At 53.3% G+C, this 18,096-nt stretch overlaps 1 protein-coding gene across 1 annotated transcript; it reads right to left on the reverse strand.

Annotated features, from left to right (window-relative positions):
• Window positions 1-1,439: 1,439 nt before the first annotated feature.
• CYP11A1 (cytochrome P450 family 11 subfamily A member 1) lies at window positions 1,440-15,993 on the reverse strand. Its single transcript, XM_025919769.2, has 9 exons — window positions 15,692-15,993; window positions 11,831-11,986; window positions 8,689-8,888; window positions 7,632-7,835; window positions 6,821-6,978; window positions 3,480-3,646; window positions 2,920-2,998; window positions 2,246-2,443; window positions 1,440-1,795 (listed from the first exon to the last, which is right to left on the reverse strand). Exons 1-9 carry the CDS (start codon window positions 15,958-15,960, stop codon window positions 1,664-1,666), a joined length of 1,563 nt encoding a protein of 520 aa, XP_025775554.1. The 5' UTR covers window positions 15,961-15,993; the 3' UTR covers window positions 1,440-1,663.
• Window positions 15,994-18,096: the final 2,103 nt, after the last annotated feature.

Below are 18,096 nucleotides of genomic sequence, written 5' to 3' on the forward strand. Positions count from 1 at the left end.
CTCTGCTGCAGCCTTATAGCCTCCTGCCTGTCCCAGAAGCTACCATTTTGGGAGAGCCAAAGGCCATAGTGGACCCAGGAGGGTGGGGGAGAAGAGGCTTTCCAAAGCAGGAGCCAGGGAGACAAGCCCCTTCCAGAACTCCAGAAGAAATGAGGCCAGCTCTGTTGGAAGATGTGAGGGAGGCTGGGACTTTCCACTTGCCCCTAAACATCTCATATCTGAAATCCCTTCTTTCAAGTTCGATTGATCAGTTTCTTGGGAAGGGAAAGACTTAAAGCCTGACCGTGGCAATCAGTTACATGTTAGTGTGAAATAGTCCATTAACCAGGGCCAGGCTGAGTGGGCAATGTTGTGTCCATATATAGCCAGGGACAGGAAAGCTGATGGGGCTAGGGGAAGGAACCCTCTGCTGAGAGTCGGAAGGCCCGGATTCTAGTTATAAACATGCTGTGCGACCTTGAGTGACTCAAGCAACCTCTCTGGGCTTCCATTTCCCCATCTGTCCCATGCAGAGCTTGACTTCTTTGATGGTAGTGCCCTTTCCAGCCCTACCGTTTCTGAGTCAAAGACAACTGGGGCCCAGAGAAGTGAAAGGAAGCAAGAAAGAGAGAGAAAGCCAACAAGAAAGATGATTCTATGGTAGGGAAAAGTAGAAAGGCTCCAAAAGTGGACTCAGAACCTTCAGATGCTGGTAGAAGAGACCAGGGCAGCAGGGCCGCTGTCCTGGGCGGGACTAGCTCCCCTGTCTGCCTGCAGAACTTAGACTTGGCTAGCAGAGGGCCAGGAGGAACCAGGCACCTGGTTGGGAGTTATAGAACTCAGAGAGGGTAAGGGGGCCAAAACTGGGACCAGTGTCAGGCAGTCCAAATAATGCACCAAAGGCCCAGCCACAGTCTTCCTGCCTACTGCCCAGAGAAAGACCGGGTGGGGTAAAGCAAACATACTGGCCTCTCATTCCCTAGATTGGCCACCTCACACCAGACCCTCACTCAGGCTTCAGCCCCGGACATGCTCCGGAACTCTAGCTGACCTTGGCAGGAAGTCCTCATGACCCCATAGGGAACTCCCACCCTGAGTTCAGCCAGTCAGAGGTCTACAGGAACCTCATTCCTGATGGGTGGGCCTGCCCGGAAGTCTGTTCTCAGACCACCCTGTTCCCTCAACAGAAGCCGGGTCCTTTGTCCCTCTGCCCGCCGCTCCAGGAGCTCCCCGCACAGTGGCAATAGCCCGCCACCTGCTCTGCCTTGCCCCCAGCCCCAGGCAGCAAGGGGGTTAATCCTACTGGCTCCTGAGCAGGTGGGTCCCAACAGAATTGGCTTCAAGGGCAGCTGCCCTGGGGGCCCTATTCGTGCCCAGATCCCGTTGCTGACCCAGGTCAGGGAGCATCATCACAGGAGCGATAGATCACTCGGGGGTCGGGCGGAAATGAGAACACTTCACACGGTTTGGTCATTTATTGCCTTCATAGGTCAGGAAAAGAAGGAGAAGAGGTGGGAGAAAGAGGGGTGCCCTGGCCAACTTTCTCCTCCCAGAGCTGGCCCAAAAGGAGCAGGGGAGGGGGGCTGAGGACTGAAGAGCAGAACCGCCATGGGCCCCACCCTGACCTTCCTCCAGCACCCCTGCTGGCCTGAGAGGTGGGAGAGGCAGCGTCCACCCTCTCTAATCACACCTGGGGTGGGTCCTGGCTGTAGGGCCTGAAGGTGAGGAGGATGGGCTTGTCGGGCGTCAGGATGAGGTTGAATGCGGTGCCCACATCACTGAGATGTTGCATTTCAACTCTGAAGTTCTCCAGAATCTGAGAAAGAGGGGTGGTGGGCTTAGGGGAGAGGTGGGGAGGGGCTGTCTCCCTCAGGGCCAGGCTCATTCACCTGTAGGTGTCACCTGTCGTGAGTGACTGGAGGAACTCACCGCCAGCTCCTGTTTGGCCCTGCACAGCGCCTGAAAATGCATGACTAGTGCCTCGTCCCCTCGATCAGCCTTATAGCTTCAACGAAACCTTGTCCCCCCCCCCCCACCCCCTTACCCGTCCCATCCCGCTTGGGGGGGAACAGATGGCCAGGGGACACCGATGGGCCATAAGAAGATTAGCCCGAAACTGTCAGGGAGGAGGAAGGCAAATAATGGGAGACAGATGTCCCCAGCCCTGTACTCCCTGGGCTCCGGGCAGAGATGAGAGTAGGAGGGTCACTGCCTTCATTAGGGCCATGGCCAGCCCAGGTGGCCGGATGCCCCCGGCCGGACTCACATGGATGAGGAAGAGGGTCATCTCGAGCTCAGCGATCCGCCGGCCCACACACTGCCGCACACCCCAGCCAAAGCCCAGGTTCCGGAAGTGGATGAGTTCCTTGTCTTTACTCAGCCATCGGGTTGGGTCAAACTTGCCCGGATTGAGGAAGAAGGTGGGGTCTTGGCCCAAGGCATAGGTGGACACCTGCACCAACGTCTGGGGACAAGGTGGGCAGAGGCCTGAGAGGCTTCATCTACTCCCAGCCGGGAGCATTAACTCAGCTTCCCCACCCCCGCTCCCCAGCCAGGCTGCCCACGGGACCCCGCCCACCGTGTGACGTTGAAAAAGTTCCCACCCCTCCCTGAGCCTCACCCATCAGATGGGCAGGACTGAAGACTCAAGGCCAGGGATGGCTCAAGGGATTGTCCAGCCCTTTCCTCAACCCCAGAGGGCTCCCGAGACCCAGTGGGGCCTCCCTCTTCACCCTGGGCTCCAGCAACATTCCAGGGACCATCACCCCCTATGCCCAGTACTCCTGCCCTTCATTCCTACTTGGACTGCTGCACCAGCCAGCTCCAGGAAGAAAGAGGGGACAGAAGCCCTCGTCGCCACCCATCTGTGTGCAACTGCAGTCTGTCCCCAGCCTCCTCTGTCTGACTGGCAGAGCCGGCAGCCCCCCCTGCTGCACCCACCTTGGCAGGAATCATGTAATTTCGAAGAACCAAGTCATTTTCAAGGTATCTCTGCAGGGTCACGGAGATGGGGTGGAGTCTGCCGGAGGAAGGCATTCAGAAGCTGATGCCCCAGGGCACCCGGGTGGCGCAGTCAGTTAAGCGTCCAACTCTTGATTTCAGCTCAGGTCACGATCTCACGGTTCATGACTTCGAACCCCACGTCGGGCTCCATGCTGTCAGCTGTCAGCGCGGAGCCTGCTTGGGATCTCCCTCTCGCTCTCTGCCCCTCCCCCGCTTGTGCTCATTCTCTCTCTCTCTCTCTCTCTCTCTCAAAATAAATAAACTTTAAAACAGAAAAGGAAGCCGATGCCCTGAGGCCTGGACACAGCCTGTGCACCCAGCAAGGCATCTCAGCCCCAGTGCCCCGGGGGGATCTGGGGACGGGACGTACTCTTCTCTCCTCCCTCGCCATTCCCAGCTGTCTCCCCGGACTTCTCACTTCCTACCAACGCCCTCCCTTCGGCCCTGCCCAGGGATGTGGGGGATGAGGTGGGTGGGCCTGGGAGGGTTGGGCTTGCCTCAGTGTCTCCTTGATGCTGGCTTTGAGGAGCGGGACGTGCTGCAACATCATGCTGATGTCTCCCTGGGCCTGGCGCCGGGCAGCCCGGACCTCCTCCCGCAGCATCTCCTGCACCTTCAGGCTGCGTGCCATCTCGTACAAGTGCCACTGCAGTGTCATGGACGTCTGGCAGGGAGTGTGCGGTGTGGAAGACAAGGAGGACCCATCACTCCTGAGGCATCTAAACCATGCTAAATTCTCACTTCCAAAGATCTTTGCCCACTTCATCCCTGCATCCAGAGGCCACCGTCCACGAAAGCAAAACACAGTTTGACAGGCAAACGTCCAAAGAGCCTGCCTCACCCCCCAGGCAGGAATGTTTGGGGCAGCATTTGTCCCTGCCCTCGTCCCCGATGTCACCGGCGCCCACCTGTTTCCCCAGCCAGCAGAGTCACCCATACAGCTGGTGCCTTCTTCCAGAGGACTCCAGAGGCCTTTGGAAGCCAAATCCTACTACTGTAAGGGCTGTACTCCCCAATGACTGCCATCCCACCCCTCTCCCGTTAGACCTTCCCCAAACATTAGTCCTTGCCTGTGGGAACAGAAAAGAAAGTGAGGCCCAAAGATACTGAAACCAGAGCCACCAGACCCGTTTTCCATCCGTGTTTCAATGAGCAATGCGGTCTATTCTGGGATGGACCAGCCCATCTCAGTATTAGCCGGAGGCAGTGACCAGTAGCCCTTCACTGAAGCGTGAGTGACACTTGTCAAGCCCCACAGTCCAAGATTCTTCACGGGGAGGGGGGACCCCAGGTTGAAGCAGCCCTCACTCCTGGGGCCAGGACATGCTGCTATCTGACCAAGGGTCATATTTTGGTCTCCTCCTTCCTCCCAGCAGGGGCACTCTGGAAAAAATGTCATGAGGCCACTTCCCAGCTCCAAATCCTTACCTGGCCCCAGAAGCTTTTGCCTGACCCGTGAGGCTCCCCCCAACACTTGCCTACTGCTCCCAGACCCCCTGCCCCCTAATGTTCTAGCTACACACATCTCCCGAAGCCCAGAAATCTTCCTCATGCTGTTTGCTCATTCTAGAATTACCGCCCCCACCCCCGCCGCCCCCCACCAAACCTAGGAGGCAACGATGTACTCCTTTAAGGCTCAGATCAAATGTGTGTAATGGTCTTATCACCTCCAAGGCCTGACACAAACTAGGTACTTGGGAGATATTGAATACGATAGTCAACTAAGTTACCAACTGTGTGACCTTAAGTTACTTAACCTCTCTGTGCGCCAGTCTCCTCATCTAAAACAGAGGGATAATAGTAACATACCTCATAGTGTTGTTTGTGAATACTAAATGAGTTAATACATGTGAAAAGCTTAGGAGCCTGCCTGCCATCTAGGACAGGCTTAATTTTTAAATTTTTTTTAATACTTATTTTATTTTATTTTATTTTTTTATTTTTTATTTTAAATTTTTTCAACGTTTATTTATTTTTGGGACAGAGAGAGACAGAGCATGAATGGGGGAGGGGCAGAGAGAGAGAGGGAGACACAGAATCGGAAACAGGCTCCAGGCTCTGAGCCATCAGCCCAGAGCCTGACGCGGGGCTCGAACTCACGGACCGCGAGATCGTGACCTGGCTGAAGTCGGACGCTTAACTGACTGCGCCACCCAGGCGCCCCAATACTTATTTTATTTTTGAGAGAGAGAAAGAGACAGAGCATGAGCTGGGGAGGGGAGGGGCAGAGAGAGGGGGAGACGGAATCCGAAGCAGGCTCCAGGCTCTGAGCTGCCAGCATGGAGTCCTACATGGGGCTCGAACTCACTGACTGAGATCATGACCTGAGCTGAAGTGGGACGCTCAACCGACTGCGCCACCCAGGCGCCCCTAGGACAGGCTTAAAAAATGTTACCCAAAAATAGGTGAGCGGTTTTGTCTTCTACATAACTGATGATGAACTAGGTTTAAAATATGCTCAAAGGCTCAGCTGCATCCTGTCCCAGAGACCAACAATCCGCTGTTAGAGCCCAACAGAAATCCGATACCAGGAAAGAAAGTTACTAACCCGAGAGCTTTGGCACGTGTCTCCCTAGTCCTGAAATTTCTGCTTCTCCCTCCTCTCAGCAGCAGCCTTCAAGACACAAGCTGAATGTCAGCTCCTCTATGGGGCGCTGTCCCTGTCCTACAAGGCCACCGTTTTCTCTCCCTCCTCTGGGCACCGTCAGTAACTCGGCACATGCCTGGTCGGCCGACCCTACAACACGGCGTGGTGGTCATCGGCGCCCATGCAGCCTCCTCGTCGTGGGCTGCCCCGCATCCCCGCCAAGTTCACAGGCTGAAGTCCTGACCCCCCAGTACCTCACCGTGGGACACTGAGGGCCGTGAGGCCTTTCAAGAGCGAATTAGGGTGAAATGAGGTCATGTGAGTGGGGCCTAATCTAACAGGACTGCTGTGCTTCTAAGAAGAGGAGGTTAGGACACAGACACACGTGCGCATGCGTGCACAGACCCTGTGAAGACACAGGGAGAGGACAGCTATCTACAAGCCAAGTAGAGGCCGCAGAAGAAACCAACCCAGCCACCTGGCTCTTGGACTTCTAGCTCCAACTGTGAGAAGATAAATTTCTGTGTTTTAGGCCACCCGGTCTGTGGTACTTTGTTCTAACAGCCCCGGCACTCTGATATGCCCTTCCTTCCCGGGCCCTTTGGGACATTTGGGGTCTATAGCATTCATCTTTACGGTCTCGATGCCTGAATCACAACTAACACTCCATAAACACTAAATAATGAGCCCTCACTATCATAGCGGCCTGGGAAGGTTCAAGATAGTGGTAAAAGGGACCGCACACAGGCCAGAGACATGTTGACAGTCAAGAAGTTTCTGGGGTATTGAACCGCCTGTGGAGAGGGCCTGAGGGAGAGACCACAGAGCATGCCTCCAGACACAGGGGGCACCATGGGGGACTGACGTCTGGAAGGGGGAGGATGTTCTACTGGCTCCCAGATCTTCTGCGGTCCTGCCTGCCTTCCTGAATCGAGCAAGCTGTGTCCTCCACCTTTGATTGGAGCACCCCTCCCTCCCTCAAGGGCTCCAGGCGCAACCTGGGCCTGCCACCTATGCCTGGGTGCTCCGTTCTCACAGGCCAAGAAAACCTGGCAGATCAGCCTCAAGTTATGCACCATGGGTGACCATGTGACGTGGCCCTTCCTCATCCTAGAGGATTAGGATTTAAGAAATGCAACTGGAGAAAGGGAGACCCACCCCACATGGGTAGGGTTTCAGGCAACGAGGTGGACTGGTGGGGAAGGGGCACGGGGCACAGGAAGGGACAGGATGTGCCTTCGGCCACCTCACCGTGTCCACACCCCCTGCCAACATCTCTGTTATGTTGGCCTTGACATCCTCAAAGAGCAGCTTGTGACTTCTTAGGAGGCGTTGGAGGATGCAGGGGTAATTGTTGAAATCTCTCTTGTGCCTCAGGTCCCAGTAGAAGTTCTGGGTGTATACCTCCGCTGTGCAGGAGGAGAAAGGAAGAGTGAGCTCTCTGCAGGTGGGAGGGCAGGGGAGGGCAGGCACCAAGGGCCTGCGGGTTCAAGAGCCCAGCTTGCTCGGCTGCCACTTTACTGAGCACACACTCTCTGCTAAGCCCTTCATATCCATTTAATTCTTGACCACAGCTCCGGGGGGGGGGGGGGGGAGGTGAGATCATCCCCATTTTACAGATTAGGCAACAGAAGCCCTAAAGGGGAGTGGCTTGCCCAAGGTCACGAGAGTGTCGGGGGTGGGATATGGTTCTAGGTCTGAGGTCAACACCACACCCCCATCTGCCTTCTCCACCCTACCTTACCAATCTCGCTCACCAAAGTCCTAATCTGTCACCAAGCACAGCTGTGTCTGGAGCACCAGTCCTTAACCCTCGGGAGATCCTGGGCTCTTGGGAAGAATATGATGAATGTCTTTGATCCTCTTTCTAACCATCTCCAACAGCCAGCCTTTAGGCCACCATGGACAGGAGTTCCGGGGCCTTCCTGCCTCCTCTCCCTGCCCACCAGAGAGCAGAGATTTCTTACCTCTCTCCCCCCTCCCCAATCCCAGGCCTGGGTTTCCCACCCTCTGGGGTAGACAGGGCTCTCCTGGCCCCCAGACTTGGCTAACCAGCCTTCACCTTTATTGAAAATCACATCCCACGCAGCCACATGGTCCCTCCAGGTCTTGGTCTTGAATAGACGGAACAGGTCTGGGGGGAAGTTGAGCATGGGGACACTGGTGTGGAACATCTGGTAGACAGCGTCGATGAACCGCTGGGCGTCAGGGTCCACCACCTCCTCCAGCATCCCCAGGCGCTCCCCGAACATGACGTTGGTGATGGCTGCAGGGGGAGGCAGAAAAGCCCCTTTCAACCTGGCCATCTGAGGGCGTCAGCCCCCAGGAACCCCACCCCCGCCAACCCAGAGGATCTCCTGCACCCAACCTCAGGCTCCTTCAGTAAAGAAACTGAGGCCTGAGTCCCAAACAGTGGAAATGGCAGGACTGAGGGAAAGCTACCCTCTGGGAGCCACTCGGGTCCTTCAGAGGGGCGAGTAGAAGACCCTGCAAAGGGTGGCAGGAAGCAGTCTCCAGCAGGGAAAGTGCCCAGGCGGGGCTGAAACTGCGCCTCCCACCCTCCAACAGCACCCCAAGCAGCCTCTGGGCTTTCCTCCTGGGAAGGGAGATCAATTTCTCATCTGGAAGTGACCAAATTGGCTATCTCCCAAAACAGGCCATATGGGAAAGTGGATTGGCCATCCAAGACCCACTCTGGCTGGACCTAAAAACTCCCAACCGCCCCAAGTGTTTCCTGCCTACTTGGTCAGGAATTTGAATGTTGACTTCATACCAAACTCTGGACACCCCAAATCTCCTGCAGTGATCACATGATCGCCATCAAGCCACAGGCCTTTGCATGCACCATTCCCTCTTCCCATACTGCCTGACTCCTTACCCCATCTATAAAACTCCTACATATCCTCAACTACCCCATTTAGATTAACCACCCAACTGTCCCTTCCTCTCCCAGACCTCAAAGGTCAGTGTCCCAGGAGAGAGAGAGGTAGAGGATGAGTCCAGCAGTTCATCCCAGAAGCCAATCCCAATGCTTCTTCAGGATCTGTGCTGGGTCTCAAGGTAGGAGGCTGGGTTCTCCCACCCACAGGACCACTGCCAGGCAGAAACAGTCTCCTTACACTCAAAGGCAAAGCGAAACAGGTTGTCGCTGATGTCCCCTGAGAACTTTCCGGAGCCCTGCAGCTTGATGCGCCTGTGCAGGACTTTCACAAAGTCCTGAGACACTGGGTCCAGCAGGGGAATGAAGTTCTTTATGGCCTCTGGAGACATCACCTCCTGGTTCAGGGCCAGTCGGTCTTTCTTCCAAGCTCCTGACTTCCTGAGAAAACACAGGCCCTCAGGCCCTGATGGTCACAAACCCCAGGCCTGGCAGACACAGAGGGGGCTGACTCAACTTTCCCAGGAGGCCGAGCCACAGCTCAGAGCCCGGCACTCACTTCCACCCCCATCACTCTGGGCCTCCCATCTCCCAGCTTCTGCCTGGCATGGAGGCAGGAAGAAAGAGGGTAGGGAGAACAAAACCCCGACCTCCCCCCCCCCCACTGCCTCTACCCCGCTGCTGCTGTGGCCAAGAACTCCTATTCTTAGAACCTCAAAGTAACTTTCAAATCCTCTAGTGTTTGCCTCAGCGGCACACATGCCCTTCCTCTTGGCTGATGTTCACCTCCTGCCATTCAAGTGCCCCTCGACTTCACCTTTTCTGGCCCCTGCACAGATACAACTGGCCAATCTCTCCTCCTCTGCACCCCTGGTTATGTCCCACCAGCACCATTGGTGGGGGAGCTCAGGTGCCCTGAATTGGGTTAATGATAGACCTCAGCTTACGGCCCATACTTGGAAAGAGATCCACACAAAGCCCTCTTTGTAGTTTGAGGGCTTCGCTTGTTTATAAGGATATTATTACAAACTCACCAGGCAACACGAAAACTAGGAACTTGACAGTAACTTACATAGGCCGACCTGGTCCTCCCACTTCCTGCCTCCCTGGCCAAGGGGACCACCCTGACTCCTCTGCTTGTTTTTGTATATAGTTTGATCTATAATTATTCTAAAAATGTATACCTGATGAATGGATAAAGATGTGGTATATATTTACAATGGAGTATTACTCAGCAATCAAAAAGAATGAAATCTTGCCATTTGCAACTATGTGGATGGAACTAGCAGGTATTAGCTTAAGCGAAATTAGTCAGAGAAAAGACAGATATCATATGACCTCACTCATATGGGAATCTAAGGTACAAAATAGATGAACATAAGGGAAGGGAAGCAAAAATAATATAAAAACAAGGAGGGAGACAAAACATAAGAGGCTCTTAAATATAGAGAACAAACTAAGGGCTGCTAAGGGGTTGTGGGGAGGGGGATGGGCTAAAATGGGTAAGGGGCATTACGGAAGACACTTGTTGGGATGAGCACTGGGTGTCATACATAGGGGATGAATCACTAGAATCTACTCCTGAAACTATTATTGCACTATATGCTAACTAACTTGGATGTAAATTAAAAAATGAATAAATAAATTTAAAAAAGGGGCGGTGCCTGGGTGGCTCAGTCAGTGGAGCATTGGACTTCAGCTCAGGTCACGATCTCACAGTTCATGGGTTCGAGCCCCACATCGGACTCTGTGCTGACAGCTCAGAGCCGGGAGCCTGCTTCGGATTCTGTGTCTCCCCCTCTCTCTGCCCCTCCCCTGCTCACGCTCTGTCTCTGTCTCTCAAAAATAAATAAATGTTAATAACTATAATAATAATAATAAATGTATACTTGTTTTCAGCTTTTCTTTTTTTTTCTTTTTTTTTTTTTTTTTTTAACGTTTATTTATTTTTTTGGGACAGAGAGAGACAGAGCATGAACGGGGGAGGGGCAGAGAGAGAGGGAGACACAGAATCAGAAACAGGCTCCAGGCTCTGAGCCATCAGCCCAGAGCCTGACGCGGGGCTCGAACTCACGGACCGCGAGATCGTGACCTGGCTGAAGTCGGACGCTTAACCGACTGCGCCACCCAGGCGCCCCTGTTTTCAGCTTTTAAAAAAATTTTTTAATATTTATTTTTAAGAGAGAGAGAGACAGAGTACAAGCCGGGGAGGAGCAGAGAGAGAGGGAGACACAGCATCTGAAGCGGGTTCCAGGCTCTGAGCTGTCAGCACAAAGCCCGAGGTGGGGCTCGAACTCACGGGCCGCGAGATCTTGACCTGAGCCAAAGTCGGTGCTTAACCGACTAAGCCACCCGAGTGCCCCTGTTTTTAACTTTTTTAAAGAACTGTCATGACTTGCTTTTTTTCCCTCAGTTTTACACTTCTAAGTATCATCTGGATGGTTGCGGGTCACTGAGTCCATTCACTTTGACTGGCGTGTGCCACCACTCACTCATTCTCGCTCCTGTCGGGCATTTAGGTGGTTTCCTGGGCTTTGCCTTATGAACAGCCCTGCTCAACCACTCTAGTTCACGTCCCCTGGGGACCTGTTCTTTGGCATCTATCCCTGAGCGCAGACCTGCTGTCTTGTAGGTGTGTGAACACTCAGCCACAGGAGGCGATGCCCAACCGTTTTCCAAAGTGGCGGCACCAGCTTTCACTCCCGCGAGCAAGCCACGAGAACTCTCATCTCTCTGTATCCTCAGCAACACTTGACATGGTCACATGTCAACGTTTGATGAGCGATTTGGTGGACAACTGTGTCCGTTACACTTACATACACCGACTTGTCCGCGATTCTCACTGCCCCTTTAGACTCACGGTGGCGGGGCCCTGCCCTCCTTGTCACTGTACCCCAGAGCCTGGCACACAGCAGGTGCTCAAAAAGATGGGTCTTGGGGCGCCTGGGTGGCTCGGTCAGTTAAGTGTCTGACTTCGGCTCAGGTCGTGATCTCACGGTCCGTGGGTTCGAGCCCCACGTCGGGCTCTGTGCTGACCGCTCAGAGCCTGGAGCCTGTTTCAGATTCTGTGTCTCCCTCTCTCTCTGACCCTCCCCTGTTCATGCTCTGTCTCTCTCCGTCTCAAAAATAAATAAACGTTAAAAATTTTTTTTTTTTTTTTAAAAAAGATGGGTCTTAAAGCGTGAACCAATAAATGAGAACTGCTCTAGATCTTTATTTACTCATTACAATCTTCAGCCTGAGCACTTCCCTGAAGGCTGGCAGAGCAGTTCACCATCAGCGGCTTTATGGTGACAGGAAGATGCCAGGGATTTGCCCAGAGGCCCCATGCCACAGCTGCCCATCATCTCCCACCAGCTCCCCGGAGATGGCCCAGGACTCACTTCAACAGGACGCCGAGGGGTCTCTGGAAATGCTGGTGATAGGCCACCCACGGTGGGATGGAAAATCGTTCTGGAGTGGGACCCTCGAACTTAAAGAGAAGGGCCACATCTTCAGGGTCGATGATATAAACCGACTCCATGCTGCCCAGCTTCTCCCTGGGGGAACAGAGGAGACAAGCTAGGGTGGGTTCCCGGAGAGCCATGCAGACTCGGGGCAATCAGGACGGGGCCCAGCTCACATATAACCGCCTCGTGGCCAAGACTGCAGAGCAAACAGTCCTGGGAGTGGACCTTGATCCCACAGCACTCCTTGCTGTGTGACCCGAGGCAAGGCGCTCACCCCTTCTGAGTCCATTTCCTTCTTTATAAAATGGAGATACAGTACCTGTCTCACAGGGATGCTGACGGACAAGATGATACAGTCTATGGAAGTGACTCCAGTCAGGCATTGGATAAGTGACAGCTTTATGTTCCTCTTGCCATCACGGTAGCTGCTGCCTGGCCCCAGGACGAGCCTGCCCCCACCCAGGGTCTACCGTGGACCATCAGATCCTCGCTCCCACGCCCTTCTTCCTGGGCATCCAAAGCCTCAGCACCCTCCCCGCCTCGCACCCACCGCAGAGCTCAGAAACAGCGTGGTCCTGTCACTACTGGAGGGACTCGGTGTAGCTTTCTAGGTAGTCCATAGGCCCGGCCAGCCAGTCCCTTCTAGGCTCTAGGATTGCAATTCTGGGAGTAGCCACCCTGCCTCTCCTCAGACTCCAACAAAGCACTTTGTCTCTATTCAAACAAAACCCTGGTAAAATATCAGGCCTCGGGCATAGATACCTGTCACAAAGCACTTTACAGTCTCTATTAAAACACCACCACAGGGGCGCCTGGGTGGCTCAGTCGGTTAAGCGTCCGACTTCGGCTCAGGTCATGATCTCGCGGTCCGTGAGTTCGAGCCCCGCGTCGGGCTCTGTGCTGACAGCTCAGAGCCTGGAGCCTGTTTCAGATTCTGTGTCTCCCTCTCTCTCTGACCCTCCCCCATTCATGCTCTGTCTCTCTCTGTCTCAAAAATAAATAAATGTTAAAAAAAAATTGAAAAAATAAATAAATAAAACACCACCACAAAAGACTCTTAAAGATAGAGGACTGAGGGTTGATGGGGGGAGGGGCATGGGCTAGACGGGTGATGGGCATTAAGGGGGGCACTTGGGATGAGCGCTGGGTGTTCTACGTACGTGATGAACCCCTCAAGTCTACTCCTGAAACCAACATTGCACTGCGTGCTAACTAACATTTAAGTAAAAAATTGAAAAACATAAACCAGAACTGTGGGGAAACAGCAGAAAAGTCCACCTCTTACTTGCATCTGCCTTTTGCCTAAGAAACTTAATTCAAGATACCCTATAAGACAACATATAAAAACACACAGGTCCAAGCCAAGTTCTCTCCCCTCCCCCTTCCTCAAAGAGATGGGGGGGAGGGGGGAGGAGGGGAAGAAAGAGGAAGAGGGGAGAGGGAGCGGTCCCTCATTAACCACTGACCCATTGCACCCCAGCCTACCTTCCCAGGTCCCCTTGGGCTTTGTCTGTGGCCTCCCAGAAAATCCCCTCCGTGTTTTTCCAGCTACCAAGCGACCTCACACCACTAGCCCCATCCCCCCCCTCCCCCCCAGCTCAGCAAAATCCTTGAACTGCCATTGTTATCAATTCCAACTCTGGGAATCTAGCCCGAGGCAGTGATCTGAAGCGTGACAATGATGCCTGATGGATAAGCCTCGTGTCTAATAGCAAAAAACCCCAGAGAGGGCTGGATGTCCACTTTAAAGAACTGGCTACCATCATAAGGCTTATCCACACTACGGACTACCGTGCTGCCTTTTAAAATTATATTAAAGAGACAAAAGAGGAAAGAAGTCCTCCATGTCGTTGTGGGACCCCAACAAACAGCATACATAATATATTCACATTCTTAATGTTACATAAATATTATCAAAATTGAGAGGCGCCTGGGTGGCTCAGTAGGTTGAGCGTCCGACTCTTGACTTCCACTTGGGTCATGATCCGAGTCGTGGGATCGAGCCCTGCATCTTTGGGCTCTCTGAATGCAGAGCCTGCTTGAGATTCTCTCTTCTCTCTCTGCCTCTCTCCCCTACATCGTGCACTGTCTCTCTCTCTCAAATAAAAAATATACATATTATCAAAATTGAGATTGTGTCTGATTGCAATTTTCCATTGTGCTTGTCTATATTTTCTGAATTGTTTATTCTCATTTATTCACAAATGTATCATTTCTGAGCCATAAATTAGAACATAACAGTGACACTGAACTAGAAGTCAGACAATTTGGGGTTCCAAAGATAGCCCTGGCTTTGCCCTGATAAGCTGTGTGACCTTGGCAAGATGCAGGAAGGACCTTCTCCTTCCTGGCTCAGTTTCTCCATCTGTAAAATGTGAATAGTAACATCAAATACAAGGATGCGTCGAGAGGCTCAGATGATAGTGACTCAGAAAACACAAGGGGCTTGAGAAAATACGAGTTCCTAGGTTCCTACCCGTTCCTACGAGGGAGAAGCAGCAGGGAAGGAGGAGGAGCGAAGAGAGCAGGAAGCAGGGAATATGGAAATATGGAAAGATCTACCCGAAGGGAGGAGCCATCTTCTCCTTGCTGGGCAATGCGGGAGGGGGGGAGGGGGGGGGAGGGGGGGGAGGGGGGAGGGGGGAGGGGGGAGGGGGGAGGGGGGAGGGGGGAGGGGGGAGGGGGGGAGGGGGGGAGGAACCCTGACAGGAGAGGAGGAGGAAGGAACCCTGACCAATGAGCAGCTGCACCCCTCCACAAACACGCCTGCCCCGCCTGCCCTCCCATCCCGACCCCCCCTTCAAGACAGCCAACGTATCCTATCAATGCCCTTTCCCCATCCTGACCCTTTCACTTAAAGGAAAATGCACCGTCCCTCCCAGGGTCCCCTCCCTGACCCCAACCCGCACCTCCACCACCTCCAGTCTCTTAAGTATCTGCTCAGAACAGAGCCCAGGTGTGCCTGGAAGGTGCATAGCTAAATCAGAACGAGTGAGGCCTCCCACCAAGGGCAGCCCGCAGACCCCGTCCCTCGGAATAGGGGAAGGGGGGGAGGGAAGCACATTCAGAGGCTAAAAGACCAAAGGCCCCTTCCTTGAGGCAGAAATCAAGGCAGATGCCTGGGGAAGAGGAGCTGTGGCCCAGCCGAGGGGAAGGGACAAAATCAGCTGCTCCAGGGCTGCGCAGGGCTGAGGGGTGAGGCCGGCACCCCAGCAGGAGACCAGGGCAAGAATCCTTACCTCTCCAGCTTCAGTTTCCTCCCACAGTGGGATGACAAACTTACCTTCCAAGCTGTCTTAAGGAGGGCTGAGGCAGGGAGGCAGTTAACAGGGCTTCGGCCCTGATCACCTCCCCCCAGTCAATTTCAAGGCCCTGATCACCTCCCCCCAGTCAATTTCAAAGCGCGTAGGACCTGAGGCCTCAGGGCTGGGAACTGAACCCATTGTCTGCGAAGCCTTCTCCCTTCTCCGGCCACCAGCCCCAGGCAAGGAACAAACAAGTCAGAAGTAGACCAGAGCCTGGAATGGAGGGCAGGACTTTTGGGGAAGGGGACCCCCGGCCTAAACCAGCGGTGCGATGTCTGGTATTTCCTGTTTCACATAACCTTGAGTTGCTGGCTGTTTTTTGAGCCTATAAGCAGATTTATCATCCTAAATTTCTTGACTTTAAGTTCATGTTAATGGCTTTATGTTTGAGACCTCTCTCTTGAACAGTTTTTCCTAATGGAGCCCTGTTATGTCTAGGATGGGCAGCCCTCTACCCTATCCCATGAGCCCCACAATCCGCCAGGCTTACCTGTAAATGGGGCCATACTTCTGGAAGTTCTGGAGTTGGTGATAGTGGATTTTCTGTGAGCCCATCTCCCTCCAGAAATTGTACAAGTTTAGCCAGCCGTTGTTTCCCGGGGAGGGGATCTCGCTGAAGGGGCGGGGAATCTGAGTGGAGATCCCAGCCCCCTCCCCAGTGGGCGCCCTGGGATGCCCTGGACCCTCCCGTGTGGTGTTCAGGAGGGGCTGGCAGCCTTTGACCAGGACTGAGCGAAGAGGGAACCCCTTGGCCAGCATGCTGTCCCAGGGTGACTCTGGCCCTGGGCCCCTGCGGCCCAGCTTATAAGCAGCAAGTCAAGGCTAAACGAGCTGACAAAGCGGTCAGCCTCCCTCCTTGGCCTGTTGGCTCCAGCCCACACACAGCCCCTCCCAGACTTGGGGTGACTTGGGAGACTTGGGAGACTCAGTCTGGGATTTCTGCAGCCAGAAAGGCTTCCCGAAGCACAGGAAGACCCCTCTGCCTCTGTCCTCACTACAGCTCCAGCAGATCCCTGAAATGGTACAGGTTTGTGCCTTTCCTCTGCTGGGGTGTTGGGGCCTCCGGCTGAGCCCTGCTGTAGGGACCCAGCCGCTGGCAGACATCCCTCAGCATACACGGACAACCTGGGGCCCAGGAGGAGGAGGTCAGAGCCACCCTGCAGCTTTGGGCCAGCCTGCATCTTAGTTGCGGCCCCATTGCTGATTGAGAGAGAGAGAGAGAGAGAGAGAGAGAGAGGTAATTATAAATTGTTTTTTGTATAGTTCCCTGATTTTTAAAATTCTACTTTTTCTGCTTGGAAAAAAAAGTCTATATTTTATGAAAATGGCAGGTGTTGTTATCGTTATTTTTTTAATGTTTATTTATTTGGGGGAGAGAGAGAGTGTAAGCAGGGGAGGGGCAGAGAGAGAGAGGGAGAGAGAACCCAAGCAGGCTCTGCGTTGTCAGCACAGAGCGGGCCTCGAACCCACGAACCGTGAGATCATGACCTGAGCTGAAATCAAGAGTGGGTCGCTCAACCAACTGAGCCACCCAGGGGCCCCAGGACTTATCATTTATTTTTAAAGATACTATCTATAAAAAATAAACTAGGAGCGGGGCTCCCGGGGGCTCAGTTGTTTGAGCATCCGACTTCGGCTCAGGTCATGATCTCACAGATTGTGAGTTCAAGCCCAGCGTCAGGCTCTGTGCTGACAGTTCAGAGCCTGGAGCCTGCTTCGGATTCTGTGTCTCCCTCTCTCTCTGCTCCTCCCCTGCTCACACTCTGTCTCTCTCTCAAAAATACATATATATAAAAAAAAAATTTTTTTAATAAATAAACTAGGGGCGCCTGGGTGGCTCAGTCAGTTAAGCATCCAACTTCGGTACAGGTCATGATCTCACAATTCATGAGTTCAAGGCCTGAGTCAGGCTCTGTGCTGACAGCTCAGGGCCTGGAGCCTGCTTCTGATTCTGTCTCCCTGTCTCTGCCCCTCCCCCACTTGTGCTCTGTCTCTGTCTCTCACACTCTCTCTCTCAAAAATAAATAAAAACATTTAAAATTTTTTCTAAAATAAAAAAATAAACTAAATTACAGTTGTGTTTGTTCCTTGTAGAACACTGAGGAAAAGGACAAACAAGAAAAATTAAAATCTCCTGAGTCTTTGATGTTGAGTGAAAAAAGCCAGACCCAGAAGAGTCCATGCTGTTGGACTCCACTCGAGTCAAGTGCAAGAATCGGCTAAATGAACGTGTGGTGTTAGAAGTGGTTCTCGGGGCGCCTGGGTGGCGCAGTCGGTTAAGCGTCCGACTTCAGCCAGGTCACGATCTCGCGGTCCGTGAGTTCGAGCCCCGCGTCGGGCTCTGGGCTGATGGCTCAGAGCCTGGAGCCTGCTTCCGATTCTGTGTCTCCCTCTCTCTCTGCCCCTCCCCCGTTCATGCTCTGTCTCTCTCTGTCCCAAAAATAAATAAACGTTGAAAAAAAAAAAAAAGAAATGGTTCTCTTGTGGGGTAACGACTGGGAGAAGGCATGAGAGAACTTTCTGGGGTGCTAGAAATGTTCTCTGTCCTGATCTGTGTGTTCACATGCGTGAAAATTCACCTGAGCCATGAATTTGTGATATTCGTGTTTTAGGGAATATAAGTTACCGTGATAAAAATGTAAAGGAAAAAAAAAAGTCGTCTTTTTCTAACAGATTCTTTTGCCTATAAAAAACAGCGGGCCTTTACAAAGAGGACACAGCCTCACTAAGTAGGAGTTAAACCTGACTCAAGCTAGGTGCTGCTCCCCGCTCCTAAGGTGGAGGGAGAAGGAAATCCCTGGGTGAAGGGACAGCACATAGTCACTGGGGCACAGCATGGGCCACCCTGACCCCACACCAAGAATGGGGAGGAGTACTGGAAGCCTGGGCCCCCAG

This window comes from Puma concolor, chromosome B3 (assembly GCF_028749965.1).
Source record: "Puma concolor isolate L17-30 chromosome B3, mPumCon1.1.hap2, whole genome shotgun sequence".
In the NCBI taxonomy this organism is placed as follows: domain Eukaryota; kingdom Metazoa; phylum Chordata; class Mammalia; order Carnivora; family Felidae; genus Puma; species Puma concolor.

Coding starts and splice junctions, on each gene's coding strand:
- CYP11A1 (XM_025919769.2), bottom strand. CDS start 15,960: ATGCTGGCCAAGGGGTTCCCTCTTCGCTCAGTCCTGGTCAAAGGCTGC. Junction 7,836..8,688: donor GTTTCGCTTTGCCTTTGAGT/GTAAGGAGACTG, acceptor CTCCCCCTGCAG/CCATCACCAACGTCATGTTC. Junction 3,647..6,820: donor TGGCAGGGGGTGTGGACACG/GTGAGGTGGCCG, acceptor ACTCCCTGCCAG/ACGTCCATGACACTGCAGTG.